Here is a 15,608-nt window from a genome sequence, read left to right as displayed (position 1 = left end):
TAATTTACCGCCCTTTCAAGTAGAACACTATATTCTTGATATGATGCAAGAGTATTAGAGGAACACCAACTTGATCGTATTTAAACTTTACAAACTATTTTTATGAATCTGTCAAATTTCCTTTTAAGGCAGCTGAGCTACTGGTATCATTTCCTCAGAGAGCAAATCTACGGATTATTTTTTGAGTGTTTGTAATGAATGTATTTTAGAATTTCCTTCTTTAAAAAGATAATTCTTTGTAGCCTACAGAATTTATGGGTTAGTACAACATGAATAGGCAAAATGATTTGAAAGTGAATTGTTCTATAAATCCCGTCTTTCCACGTAAATTTTTCTGTTTTTTAATGTATACTTCTCCATCATTGAGAATTAAGTGACAACAGCATGAATCTGTTTTTACCTGTACTGTACATTGTTTTTTAAATAAACTTCTGTATTTTTTTTCTTAACAAATAAAATGAAAAGCAATTCTGAAGATGAACTGCTATGAGAAAAAGATAAAGATTTTATTTAGAATTTGTCAAGAAAATGTGCAAAATTGAGTGACAGAAAAATGTATGTCTGAAGTGTCCACTTATCTTTATATAAATGACCATATTCTTTGATTTTGGGAAAGAAGAAGTAAAGAAGAATGAAAGGAAGACTATTCCAAATAAACTGGCTCTCCTGTAAGTGAGCTCTTTTTTGTGTATGTGGAACAGATGATCCAGAATACATATGCTCTGTGGGAACAAAAACACTTACAACCTAGCTCTCTCTATTAAAGACTCTGCTACATACTATTAAACTATTAGTTTTCTGTGCACTGCTGTGAGGGGTTTTGACTTTATAGAAAAAAGGCCTCGTATAAGCAATACTCTTACTTTTAAATGAAAATGGTCTAAGAACTACAAATGACAAATACAGAATTTAATTCACATGGGTCCTTGGAGATATGCAAATATTCAATTAGGGGTTTTCTTAGCTGCAGAAAATTCTAAAGCAAAAAAAATTTTTTTTTACAAATACCAATGTACCAATAATAGCAAATCCTATGAATGATATTCTATAATCAATATTAATTCAGGATCAAGAATAACTCTACCTTATTGAAAATGAGGAAACTAAGATTTGGGTCCCAGGATGAAATAAAATAATAATCCTTAAAACAAATTTTTATGAAATTCTCAAAGTATGTTTTTATAGTAATGTAAAATTAGCAATTAAACTTTCATCTTACATATTTTTAAAAAATATAACTAGACTGGATTACTTCAGGAGATAGTTTACCTTCTTTAGCTTTGGAGTATGCATGTTAATTAATATCTGAATACAAACTTTCATTTATAAAATTCAGCTGAAAGTCAATAAAAGCACATTTATGTATCAATATGAAAGGTTTAAAAATATCACATTATTTCAAATATTGAAACACATTTAAATCAAGGGCTGTGTGTGTCCAAAAGCAAAAGCTGCATTCTTCTTTTGTTAACAACTATGCAAATCTTTGCAAAAAGTGCACACATTAAATGAAACACTTATTTTCCCTATTGATAACCTTTCCTGTATCAATACATTGCTGCCTGTCAGTCATGAAAATAATTGAAAGTAAGATTCCAGAGGCAGGGGTGCTTTGCTTCTGACTAGATCAAGACTTCAGGCAAATTTCCCCTGCCAGTGAAAGCACAGCTTGCCTTAAGTCATGACCTTTGTTAGTGGAAGGGAAGTAGCCCTGAAACAGATCACGAAGCAGATGTTTAATGTCAAACCAGAGTCTAGGGATACATAGGCTACTGAAAATAAAACTCTTTGCCTGTCTGCCTAGTTTCCTAATTCCCTACCATGTGAAATCTGAACTTGCCAACAAATGGCCAGTGCGTTAGGCAGCACAGCAGGCAGAGCGACTGACACAGCTGCATCAAAGAAAGAAAATTTCATATATTTATAACATTTTCATTATCTTCCTTTACAGCTCTTAATTAAGAATGAGACAATGTACTAGTACACTTCCTAAAAGGCAGGAAAGCTTAGTGTTGGTCTCTGATATGAGATAAATTTTAGGAAATAGTTCTCTAAAACCATGATCCTTATTAAGCCAATCCAAGCGCTTCTACTGACAGATACAATGTCCATACAAAACAAAATATGGCAAACATAGATCAACCTTTGCACGTACAGTATCTTGTCAACAATTCAGCATCTCAATCAAGTCTAGAATCATTAATGAAGCTCTGAGAGAAATATAACTGTACAGAGAAGTCTCACTTCCAATACATTTATTGACTCTAGTTGTCATTAATTACAACCAAATGCAAACCTAATGCTTAAGCTGAAATTATGACATGATAAAATCTGAGTTTCAAAAAAAAAAAAGGCTTGCAGCAATTTGTCCTTATAATACTGCAACATGCATATGTCAGCCAGTATGTGAAGCAGCATTAATTTACTCACACTGGTATTTAATTTCTCTCTATCAGATAATGTGTCATCATTTCATTCATTCACGAAAAAATGAGGCAATTTGTGGAATATTATTTGGTGGTAGATAAAACTTCTCTCAGTCTACTGCCTCAATACTTAGGATAAATCGATTCTTCTCAACTGTGTTCCTTTTCATTTATTGCTTTTTTAAATATACTACTATATTATAGTTGTAATTGTTGTAAGCTAGTCAGAGTCACATTTTGTGAGATGGGCAGTCAAGTAAATTGGATTAATAAAATAAATACAACTTTTTGTCATATTAGAATATAACAGAAATTTTATATTATTTATAAAATGATATTTGAGAAATAGCCAGCTATAAAATTAAGGAAGTACAGATCACTTGTTTTTATTTTTGCTTTTTATATGAAAAATGTACCAAATAATTCAATTGTTCCCTTTTTTCCTACCATACCACCAGACATTGCAATCTATACATAAATAACTAAAATTTTGATAATTGCTGGAAAACAATTTAAGCTGGAATATTGTCATAGATTTTCCTAGGCAATACTTTTGTTAATTCATGTCTGCTTCAATAAACAAGAGATCCACAAGTTATTTAAAAGAGACTGAAAAGTTTTAGATATAGTTCCTTGTATTTATTTGCATTTATACCTCCTTAAAAGAACTTTGTTGCATTTAAACCTGAAGTTTTCTTTTTAATATTTTCACCTGCAACAATGTTTAAAATAGGAAAAGAGATTTCATTTCTATTTACAAAAGAGGGACTTTACTATCACTGAATTCATCCACTACCTGATAATAATAAAGAAGTTAAAAAACCTGTCACTGTATTCTGAAATGCTTGGTGGAAGTGAATCTTCTCAAGGCTTCTACATTTTATTCTGAATAGGAATCTTTTATTGTAAAATCCCGATAACGGACTTAGTAGGTTTCTCCAGGGAATTATACCGCCATGAAAGATTTTTATCATGCCCTTTTCCTGTGAAATATTTCACTGAAAATAATTGGAACTTAATGATCCTTCAGAGAAGTCGCTAGTCAAGGAAAAAAAGAAATAATCCAGAAGAATGTCATATTTAAGACTGCAATTTCATTTTGTAGAATCCTCAGATGTCCAGTGGGAACTGTCAAAGCCATGGATCAATTAATTTTCTAATCTTTTCATAATGAGCTTCTCCCTACCTCCCACTTCTTGTTTGTATCTTCTGTAGCAAGCAGTTTGAACTTTATGGGTTTGTTTTGATCATCTTTTCTCCTTTCTAAAGTTTCCAATGTCTTAAAAAAGACAATTCTTTTCAAGGAGGAAAGAAAAGTCAAATTAAATTAATAAATTAAGAATGTTAGTAATGCCTACACTTAAAGCAATGAAACAAGCATTCCTAAATCTGGTATATGGCAAAATGTATTTTGCCGATAGATCCAGAAAGTGTGACGGCCATATTGATAGTTTGCCCTATGTTGCTGTTACGAATTTTTATATTCATTCTGATTTGTTTCTTTTTATTCCCACTGGCTCTCTATCTTCTGTCAAAAATACAATATTCCACCTGATTTACCTATAGATTTGCAAAATATTAAATGATTATTCATTACCATTTCAAAACTTGTATAATTTGTGTCTAAAAATGTAAGAATTAAAGCTTGACCAAATTCAACCAAGAATGAGTCCCCTAAGTATCATATTTTACACAATTATATTATATTAGAACAGGCATGTCAAACTCGCGATGTCACGTGATGTCACGTGACGTATCACAACTTTTTCCCCATTGCCAGCAATGGGGTGGGCGCAGTTTCAGTATGATGCATCCGGCCCATGGGCCGGCAGTTTGACATGCCTGTATTAGAATATGCTTTTTAAGGGAAAAATAATTAATGTAATAACTAAAACCAAAAATAATCCCAACATTTAAAAACATATTAATGTAAATCTCAATTGGGATATAATGGAGATAATTTATAACTAATTAGTAGTTTTATTATCCTGTTTTTATTTACAGGTAATCTTTGATTAGTGACCATTCACTCAGCAACTATTTCAAGTTACAAGAGTGGTGAATGAGAAAACCTACAGCCAGTTCTTGTAATTGCCCCTCTTTACTCATGTGATTGCAAAGGCATTTGGCAAATGGCTAGCAATTATGGCAGCTACAGTGTCCTGCAATCAGATGGTTGCCAACTGCAATCTACCATCCCAGCTTCTAACAAGCAAAGACAACAAGGAAGCTGGCAGGTAGTCACAAATCATGTGACATCACATCTAGCAATTATGCAGGATTCACCCAAAACCTCAACCGGAACTACTAGAACCTCCATTGTAAGTCAGCACAGTTATGAGGTCACCATTTGCAATCTTCTGCCTGCTTTCCCACTGATTTTGCTTGTTACGCTATACGACCACTTTGCTTAACGATGGAGTTCCTGGTTCCAATTACTGTAATTAACTGAGAGCTAATTGTTCTTTTTTTCTTTGTAATCATGCACATTTATTCCCAAACTAAGGATAAATGGTGGTGATACTAATGTCATGTTCAGAGTTTTACAGCCCACTATAAAGACCATAGTGTACCTCAAGGTTTCATTTCTGACATCAATGTACCCATACATGTATGTAGAGCCATGGTGGCGCAGTGGTTAAAAAGGGTATTGAGGGCTGACTTTGTCCCTGCCAGGAGTTTGCTCCTGACCGGCTCAAGATTGACTCAGCCTTCCATCCTTCCAAGGTCAGTAAAATGGGGGCCCAGATTGTTGGAGCAATATGCTGACTCTGTAAACTGCTTAGAGAATGCTGGAAAACACTATGAAGCAGTATATAAGTCTAAGTGCTATTGCTATGAATAAAAGTGGGATCACATGTGCACATACTCATATAAAACAACATTTTTCAAATTTGGCAAATTTTAAGATATGTGAACTTCAACTCCCAGAATTCTCAGCCACTCTGCTGACTAGAAAATTCCAGGAATTAAAGTCCATACATCTTAAGGTCACCAAGTTTGAGACACGTCGATATAAACAATGCCAACAAATTCACATAAGCAGACATAAGCAATAGTGTAACAATCTTTTTTGGTATAAAAATGAAACAATAATACAATATCTCACTTTTTTCAATGTAAGTGCTGGATACATAAACATACACAGAAACCTATCACAAACACTTATAGCATGTAAAGGTAGAAATAATTTTTATTGCCTCAAATACATGCTAAACTGGGACAGCAATATACACAGGAACAATTGACTGCTTGAGGTCTGTTAGAAAATGTCCTCCCTAATTCTTTATTGGAAGGCCTTGGGCAAGTTACTATATAATATTCTATATAAAAATGAGATCTTAGCTTTAATATAAATGCCACTAAGGCAAGATTTGAAAGTATTTTTAGATGCCAAACTAGCAGACCAAACCAGGAAATCAACTCCACATGAATGCTACTTTTAATGGCACTGGGTGTAGCAGTGGTACTTAAACTGGGGAATAAATAATTTCACAGGATAATGGAGCAATCTCTAATTGCCTGTGAGTCAAGGATGTACTATGGGACTGCCACTGTCAAGACATTTTTGTAAAACAAACATCTGTTTTGTCTGTGTGTGTGTGTTTGTGTGGGGAATAACAGCATCATTCAATAGTGGAAAAAAGGGTAACTGAGTCAAAGATTTTAAGAACCACTAAATCTTGCAAATCTGATTCTGGTATCATTCCCCTCCTTTATAGCCCATTAAATTAGGGAAGCATATGGTCTGCATGAGCCACTTCCAAAATTATGCCCTTTTGGACTCAAAAGATGTTTCAGAACTTAAGCATATCTCCATCAAAGTTTTTTTTTCATATTCTTTCTTATTTTCTATGCCAGGTTGCTAACAGTATATGCACATATACTGTGTACACACACACACACACACACACACACACACACACACACACACATATATATCCAATTGTTTCTTTTTTCATATACCATGCTTGTTCTTTCTTTTCCTTTTTATCCTAGTTTCTGCCTTGACTTTTTAAACAAACAAACAAACAAACACACACACAAACACACTTAATGATGTGTAGGTCAGTGTCTCTTCTGAACAAACACAATGCAGGAATGACAAGATGCTTCCACTATTATAATTAAAAGTATATTAGTACTATTAAATCTGTCAATATTTTAACCACTCGGAAACTACCCATTTTGTTACTTTGAGACCATTAACCAGAAATTTCTAGTATTCTCTCTCCAAGTTCTTATTGCATTAACTTGATTTTCATGATTTGAGTATATCATTCATTAAGCTTAAATCCACTACTAACTTTTGTGAAATGCTTGCATGCCTATCTATTCTTCCCAGAACAGTAATTCCAATATAAAACGACTTGTTTCACTTTATTCAGGTAAATAGATAATCATCATTTACACTGAAGAGAAGACTTGGAAAGATAGCAGCACACGTAACATTTATTATTTTGGTACATAAGTAAGGTAGTTACATACTTTGCCAATGACAGAGGAAATCTTTTAAAGCCATTGATTGGTTAACATTTGAATATACTGAATTACATCAGATGCCAATTTAGACTCGCTATCCCTTCAACTAGGTATACCTTATGGATTACACACAATCTTTGGCCCAGAAAGTGAGGGATGCTCTCAAAGACATAAATGCATAATTCAATATTCCTTCTTTAGCCCTTGATAGAAGAAATAACAATAATTGTTTTTTGAAAATGTATTATTCAAACATAACAGGGCCCACCTTTATATTTTTATATTAAAAATGGACTTTGTGTAGAGTATGAATAGAGAGATGAATATGCTAATTTGACTCATAATGTTTTTGTAGAAACTTACTATATTTTCTTATTTTAAATTTTTTTAAAAAAATGTTTTAAAATTTTTAATTTTAAAAGTTAAACATTGTTGCTTGCTCTGATTTAAAATATAAATATCAAATATCATCACAATGGGAAAAAGTGATCATCTGGGTCTTGGTAGCTGCTTAGCCTACTTCATTTATACTACCCATACTTAAGATTTTTTTGGCAGTCCTGTATATATCCCTTGTTACAATTCTTTTCTTAAAACCTGACCTAGTCAAAATAGCTCTCCAAATACAAGATAGCTTCAAATATACCGGTAGTTATCCTATATGAAATAGGACTTATTTATTCTATCATTCTTCTCTGTGATATTCATAAAAGATAACCCTAATTTCTATAATACATATAATGCTGAATTGCTACATGCATTTCCTATATTTGAATTAATATATGCAGCAGAAAGATGAACACTTATTACATACCAAGTAATCAGCTATAATATAGTTTCTTTAAGTATTTCTTAAAGAAATACTTTGTATTTCTTCACCCTTTGTTAAGCCATTACTGGTTATGCTGCAGGATGCTATTAATTTTTCTTGTAAGATGGACTTTTAAAATATAAGATAAAATGTAAAACAAAACATTCCCCAAAATCAATTACCAATAGAACACATTAACAGTGGAAATCATTTGTTTATCCAGGTGCAAAGGCCAAGAGTTTCTTTTCTGTAATATACTTATGAGATGCAGATTATAAGCAGAGTCCTTTAAATACTTCTGTTTCTAGCGTGTTAATGATACTTGAATTTTTGAACAGCAGGAATTCAAATAATCTCTTTTCAAATTGTTATATGATAGGCATTTAGGGGAAAGGACACTTAAACAATAGAGGCCAGTGCTACTTGGTCTCTATCTTCATTTTCTTACAGAGCTATTTCTTCAGCTGCAAATTATGCAATAGCTTTTAACACTCCCTTTGAGGGTTTTAAGAACACTACTGATATCAAAAACTATTAAACAGTGATGATTGTTCCAGCTTTTCTTTTTCCAAGACTAGTACTTAATTCTTCTAATAACAACTAGCCTTTAATCAGCATACTAAATTAAGAAAAAAATCCCCTTTAAAAGTCACCTTGATTGTCCATTTAATGTTTCATTATCAGTGTTACCCAAAAAAGTGAAACAATGATAAAATAAACATGCAAATCTACCAAATCCTTCCAATTATTCTGATTTCACTTAGAATATCTAAAGCAACTGTGCTGAGTTCGATACTGAGGTCAAGGTTCCTTGCTTTATTTTTATGGCTCACAGCCATCAACATTATGTTCATGAAGATTAGACCTCCATAAAATACTTAAAAGGATGCCTAATAATAAAAATAAAAGCTACAAGTAGTCCTTGACTTACAACCATTTGTTTAGTGACCATTCAAAATTACAACACTGAAAAAAGTAACTTATGACTGTTTTCACACAACCGTTGTAGCACACCCCCCCATAGTCACATGATCAAAATTTGGACACTTGGCAACTGGAATGTATTTGTGATGGTTGTAGTGTCTGGAGTCATGTCATCTCCTTTTGCGATTTTCTGACAAGCAAAGTCAATAGGAAGCCACATTCACTTAACACCTGTGTTTTTAACTTAACAAATGCAGTACTTCACTTAACAGTGGTGGCAAGAAAGGTTGTAAAATGGGCAAAAATCACTTATCAACTGTCTTCCTTATCAATGGAAAAGTTGGGCTCAATTGTGGTTGTAAATCGAGAATTACCCGTATTTGTAAAAGAAAAAGTTCCAAAGCTGCTAAGTAGATCTTGTCAAATTCTTTGATTTACTTTACATTTCTAAAAGTTCATTCCAGTATTCATTTCTCCCAACAGACCGATATGTGAACAGTATGATAAACAATTTTTGTCAGAACAAGATGATAAAACATGGGGAGCAATCATTTGATGGCTCAGGGCTATAATTAACAGGTGTTGTGTGTTGCTGAATACATTGCTAGAACAAGATATTGGATAGGACTAGTATCTGTTTCTAAATTGGGGTTAGGTTTTGTGACAACTCTTTGTATTTTTAATACATTAAGCCTTGGTTAACTTCTTCTATAATTTCCTGCCTGAAAATGGCAAGGCACTATACCTCTCTTGTTCTTTAACACTGATTGGGCTCTCAAGGGGGAGCATTAAAAAGTTAATTTATTCGTCTTTGTTCTATAAAATATCCCAAAGAGACCACCTATCAGAAATGATAAAGCATTGTGAAATGTTTCAACATTTAAATAATTGTACAAATGGGAAGATATCTTAAGAAAATCACACTTTTTACAGCACTAAGATGTAAGAGAAGAACATACAAATACTAGGCTAGGTATAAGATGATAGTGGAATTAACAAGATTGTCAGAAAATTCTGAATAGGGCATTTTTGTGATGTGGTTTCAGGAAGGTCTGAGTAACCACTATTTTCTATGGGTCTATAGGACTACTCATCTAACACTTTCCAGAACTGATGAAGATGGACTGTAATGGTACATGAAATACAAATAAGCTTTGGCTCCTCTTCAAATATAATTTAAATATTTAGATCATCAAATATTTAACTTCACTAAATTCAGATTTACAATTGAAAGTAATGAACAATTACTCTTAATTTTGCATTTAAAAAGAACGTGTAAATTTAGTTAAAAAGCATAAAAATTTATACTTTCAAATAATCATTTTTTGAAGTAACATATAGCTTTTAATAACTTTTAAGCAAAACCTAATTGTAAGCATTGCAGAATATTTTTAATATCAATGCTAATAATAACAACTTATTGTTTATAAATACGGTGGATTTTGCATTTCATGAAAGCCAGCTATTAAAGGATAAGATCATACTGAAATTCCTCACCATTTTCAGTGTAATAATTTCAGTAAAATGGTTTGTATATTTATTGAGCTTTTCCTGTTAAAGAAAAGGGGGGCATATATACATTTGTAATGCAGGGTTATTTAATGCAAAGTGTAAAATGCAAAACAAGACCATAGACTTAAAATTAAATATATTAGATGAGTTCTCTTTCTTGTCAGACAGAAAATTAAACGACTATTGTTAACATTCATGTTAAGAAAATACTTAACGTTTAGCTTTTTTCAAAGAAATATATACTTGCATAATGAATAGAGACACGGAGCTTTTCAAAGCCCACTGAGTTGCTGGCATAAACGAGGTAGGTACTACATGAATTAGATTAAAGTGTTTCATAGTCACCTCCACTTTTCAGTTTTATTTCATATTTATTCACAGGATATGAGCCAAAGTTTAATTTTGACATGTCTTCATGTGTAACTCAGAAACTTAGCACTTAAACAATTCAACTATTACTGTTTCAATTTATTTTCATTACTAGTTGGCATGCGGTATGAGTGTATAAATGAGAATGAATGCACACATGCTCATAGTGCTTCTCCTCTGAGACCTGGCTGACATACTATCACTTTGAGTAGATATCAGGTTTTGACATTCCATAAAGATTAATTTTCCTATTATTCACTTCTAAGATATCTAAATTTGAACAAATGATAATCACCCAATAGGTAAACATGGACTCCCTGCAGCTAGTTTTTACATAAGCCACTTAAGCTCCGTTGAATAGATAAAATAAATAAATAAACTGTATATGCAAATCTGCCAAACACACTTGCTGAAATTTACTGAAAAAATATTAGACATCATATTGGTAAGTTAGATGAAGTGGAGTCTTTGTTAACACATGCGAAAATAATTGAAAATTTGGTCTAAGTCACAATCATTTCTGTGTGCAAATACAAGACTTGTGCTGGACTCCCAGGACAAGACTGTTACTCTTGGATATGTTTCTTCCATATGCTCAGGATGTGGGAGAAAGAAGGGATATTGACACACAATGGCTTCAGGTCTTATGGGAACATGCTGTGATAGGGAAATTTTTATTGATTCATTTGATTACAATTTAGATTTATAGAGCAACTCACCACTACCTTTGACTGGTGTACAGACTGGTGTACTTGAAAATAAAAAATAAGTAATATAAAAGTAAACGTAATGCAAAGAATTCTAACCAAAAAAGAAACTGTACACCAGAAAGGTACATCCTGATCCATCCAGAGCTTGAGGAATAAAATAGATTTTCAGGCTTGAATGGTCAGAAAAGTCTGAACCTTGAACTATAGTCTTGAACATATAAACATGATCTGAACATATCAGTCTGAACTATATGCTATTTCAAGGGGCAGATGCACATCTTATTTCCCATCAGATAATATTGTTTAATGGATGTGACAAAAACTTTTTCAGCTCTTATGCAGAAGGCAGAAACAACCTGTACTTACTTTCCACCTGTCAACATTGACTAAAACCAGTCACAGTTTCCTTTTTTCCTCTAGGATCAACTCTAGGTATTTGCTACGGAGGAAGAAAGCTGCAGCCCTAGAGCCTTGCTTTGCAGAATGTGTATTTCCTCCCGGGTTTTGTTTAACATGATCATGAAACTACCGGATAAAGTATTTTTGTTAGCATGGGGTGAAGTATCAACATAATGCTGATGATAATCACTTGTATATTTATAGTTAACCAGATGATACTGTCAAGGCCTTCCCAGTATCTGGAAGCTGTGGGGGCTTGGATGGGTTAGAAAACACATGTACTCAATCCTAGGAAAAGCCAATAGCTCAAGGCTTAATATTTTCCACTGTTGGTTCTGGAAGGACACTATACTGTGCCACTCAGCACTGGTGTGCAATTTGGGGCTCCTCTTGGAGCCTTTGCTCAATGTATGGTGACAGCTGTAGCCCTGGAAGGCCTTTATATAATTCCATCTTGTGTGCCAACAATGCCTATTCCTGGATCAAAAGGCCCTGCCTTAATAATTCCCTGGTTAGACTACTGCAGACTTTTAACAACATATGGAAGTGTATTTGATACAACATGCAGCAGTGCAAATATTTATGGCTTTACCACAGTGTCTCACATAACTATTTTATGAATGTGTCAATTCAAGGTATTGCTTGTCATCTATAAAGTCCTATATGGCACAAAACATATTTTACTTAATATGTCTGGGTGACATATAATACAGCAACAATTTCACAATCAAAACCACAACACCCAAAATTAAAACAACACTCCTCATTTATTAAAAAAAAACCTTTTTAACAGAGCGCACCTAATGTTTGACCCAATGCTTTGGGGAGAAAAACCAGGTTCCTGTCCACATGCCCTCATAAGATCGGCATGATCCAGGTCGTTTCTTTGAGAACACCTTTTTTATTGCAAGATCTGCTCTTAGACTAATCTCACTCCCTCATATTGCATGGGCCCAACTGAATTAGCCTTCAAAAATGTTTTAAAAACTGGGGTTTTCCTGCAGGTACTAGACCAGGATGATAGGTGAGCCTGTTTTCTGAGGAGTATAAAACTGGTGAGCTGTATGATTTTTCATGGGATGGCTGATTAACTTCTTTTTTACTAACACTGTACGGCTTTAATTTGCAATTTTGTTTTGCGTGTTTTATACAATACCTGAAATCACAATGGCATAATCTGGGCAAATGTATAAATATTCTACAGAATTAAATACAAACCACTCTACTATTTTTTTCAACAAAGGTCATCCACAAGTACAATCAGTTGTCTCCATATTATATTCCACCCCAAAACCTGACTCTTGAGTTTAGATCATGTCAAACACAAGGCCCGGGGGCCGGATCCGGCCCGCGAAGTGGTTACATGCGGCCCGTGAAGCCATCCTGGAAACAGTGAGGGAATGGCCCCCACTGCCTTGGCCCTGGCCCAGAGACCCTCCTTCTGCCAGAGACCCTCAGATCTGTCCCACTCCATTCCGCCCAGGCCCCCATAGGCACCCTTGATGCCAACGATGTAAAGCTGGCCATGCCCACCCAGTAGGCCATGCGCACTCTAGCCACACCCGCCCTGTAGGCCACGCCCACCTTGGCCATACCGACCCGGCACCTTGAGGGCAACCGCAATGCTTATGCGGCCCTCCATGAAATTGAGTTTGACACCCCTGGTTTAGATAATTTGTTTCTTCCACAGCTCTCTGGAATTATAGTCCTTGTCAACAATCGCATCCCAAAACAGAAGACTGCAGACTTGATGAAATTTTTCCAAAATCACAGGACATCCTCTTTTAAGGATGATTTTACCACTGCATGACTCCAACTACACATCAACTTCTACACATCTTAACTAATGGATTTAATTAAACAAGGGGCAGATGCACAGTGGCCTGACTAACAGTCAGGAGAATACTGTCTGCTTCCTCAAAAGTTACAAGAGCAACCACCTTCTAGGAAACAGAAATTTTGCCCAGACAAAATTTAACTTGGAGTGGATTCAAACACCTATATGTACCAGATACCTAGCATATTCCTCAAATAGACCTGTTATATTCTTGTGACTAATCAGCAGGGAATGGGTCATTTTGAATGAGACCTCTGGCAGGCTATCTGATGATGCAATAAGACAGAAAAATAACATTATTTTCTAGCGTGCATTATTTATTTTTTATTTCATTTTAAAACTTATTAGCTCCCTATTTTACCACATGGTGATTTACTAATGCATGTGTATAGATTCTTTCTTGGTAATTTACTTGGAAATTTGCTCCAACTGTATTTTGTATTTCCTTTAAGCTCAAGAATAGCTCAAAGCTCAATGAGTTAAAAGACAATTCAGCCTTAAGAAGACTGTGGTTGTATTCAATACTGCAGGCTTGCAGCATTGGTGCAAATAAGGTTATGGTTTTTTCACTGATATTATTTAGTGGCACCAAGGGCATTTCAGCATAAAATTTGAAAAACAAAAGAATCTTATAAATCTGAAATGATTCTTTCATTGTTTTTGGCCAGTGTGGTTTCTGTCATCTTAAATGAGTTATGAAGTATTTCCATACTATCTATTTCTATGCCATTTGTCTGTACATAGTGTATTTCCATACTGTCATAATATTTCCATACTAAGAACTAATTTAAATGAAAATGAATTTAATAACTATTAAATTAAACAATAATGATATTGCTCAAATAAATTTTTGTTTAAGTAATGGACTGTACTGTTTTATCCAGCTCTGTTCTGAAACTATACAATAGAACAAGAAAATCTTTGAAGGAGAATGATATCAAAAGTTCTTTCTTGTGGGTTTTGTGTATTTTCAGGTCACTTTTTCTGTTTTCACAGTGTTTAAGTGTCTATTTTTACTAAAACAAAAGAAGTCCACTGCATGTGATTCCCACATATGAAAAACAATGCTATAATAATTCTGTTGTAGCAGCATGGGGACAGAGTCGGGAGGGAAGCCCTTGTTAATAACTCAAGAGCTCATTTATTTCCTATGGATACAACTAGATATGTACATTCTCCAAACCCATGGTGATTTACAGAATCTAATTAGGCACCTCTTCAGAACATAAAAATGTATCCACTGCAAAGGAGCAAAATCATCCTGGTCTCCTGATTTATAAGTGTTAAATCTCTGTATACTCACAGATGTAGAAATATTCCCGGCCTGGCCTGAATTCAAATCCTAATGAGAAGGGAGTAAAGAGTTGGAATTTTTCTGAGAACTTCAATGGTCCATTGGGAGAATGAGGTCGGTTGCACTCCCATCTCTTGAATCCTTTGGAGGTATGATCACAGGAGCTGTAGCCATCAAAGTTCACCATGTAAAGTATATACCGTTCAGTCTTATCTTCTGGCACAGAATCCTCATAATGAGGACAGAATACATCCAAATAGTCATTGATGCAGACATCAATATGATAATCTCCTCGCTGGAATCTAAAAATAAAATCAAGAAAAAAACAACTCAGATTTTTCTAAAATATATATTACATCTTGACCATATGAAACTTTTTTTCCTACAGACAACTTAAGTCATAATTTGATCAGTTGTTTTGAATTAACTGTCCTTTAAAAAACACAGTCAGATCCTTCATCCTTATACAGTTGCTTCTAAATCCGTGCAATAATTTATTTCCCCAATCTGTTTACTTCAGAAGTGAATCTTTGGTTCTATAAGGTTTTGTTTTAATTAAACATGGATTAGGGTTGGAATATATGTAAAGTATATTTCGAGTAAAGTATATGCCAACAAATGGGGATGTATTTTTTTGTATCACAACCCAAGCTAATTGCAAGAACATGCATTTGCTACAACACTCACTCATCTTGACTTTCTCCTTACAGCTGGCAAGAGTTAAGATCCAAGAAAACTCTGGTATGCCTTTGAAATATTTTTTGAAAAAGCAATATAATTCCATTGCCAAGTACAGAGAAGAGATACTGCTGTTCAGATAAAAGAGTTCCAGGCTATGAATTAT

The 15,608-nt window shown here is 34.1% G+C and overlaps 1 protein-coding gene across 2 annotated transcripts in view; it reads right to left on the bottom strand.

Moving 5' to 3' along the window:
- The window catches only part of EFNA5 (ephrin A5), a gene marked incomplete at both ends in the record, with an annotated part of 185,184 nt that overhangs the window by 18,431 nt on the left and 151,145 nt on the right, over positions 1-15,608 (bottom strand). For both annotated transcript variants that reach the window (XM_083351614.1, XM_083351615.1), the window contains one exon: positions 14,774-15,066. In XM_083351614.1, the coding sequence (XP_083207740.1) occupies positions 14,774-15,066 (293 nt within the window). The remainder of the gene's footprint in view (positions 1-14,773; positions 15,067-15,608) is intronic.

Source organism: Vipera ursinii, assembly GCF_947247035.1.
Source record: "Vipera ursinii genome assembly, chromosome: 2".
Classification (NCBI taxonomy): Eukaryota; Metazoa; Chordata; class Lepidosauria; order Squamata; family Viperidae; genus Vipera; species Vipera ursinii.
Note: the sequence above shows the minus strand (reverse complement) of the source record. Positions and strands in the feature narration are given on the sequence as shown.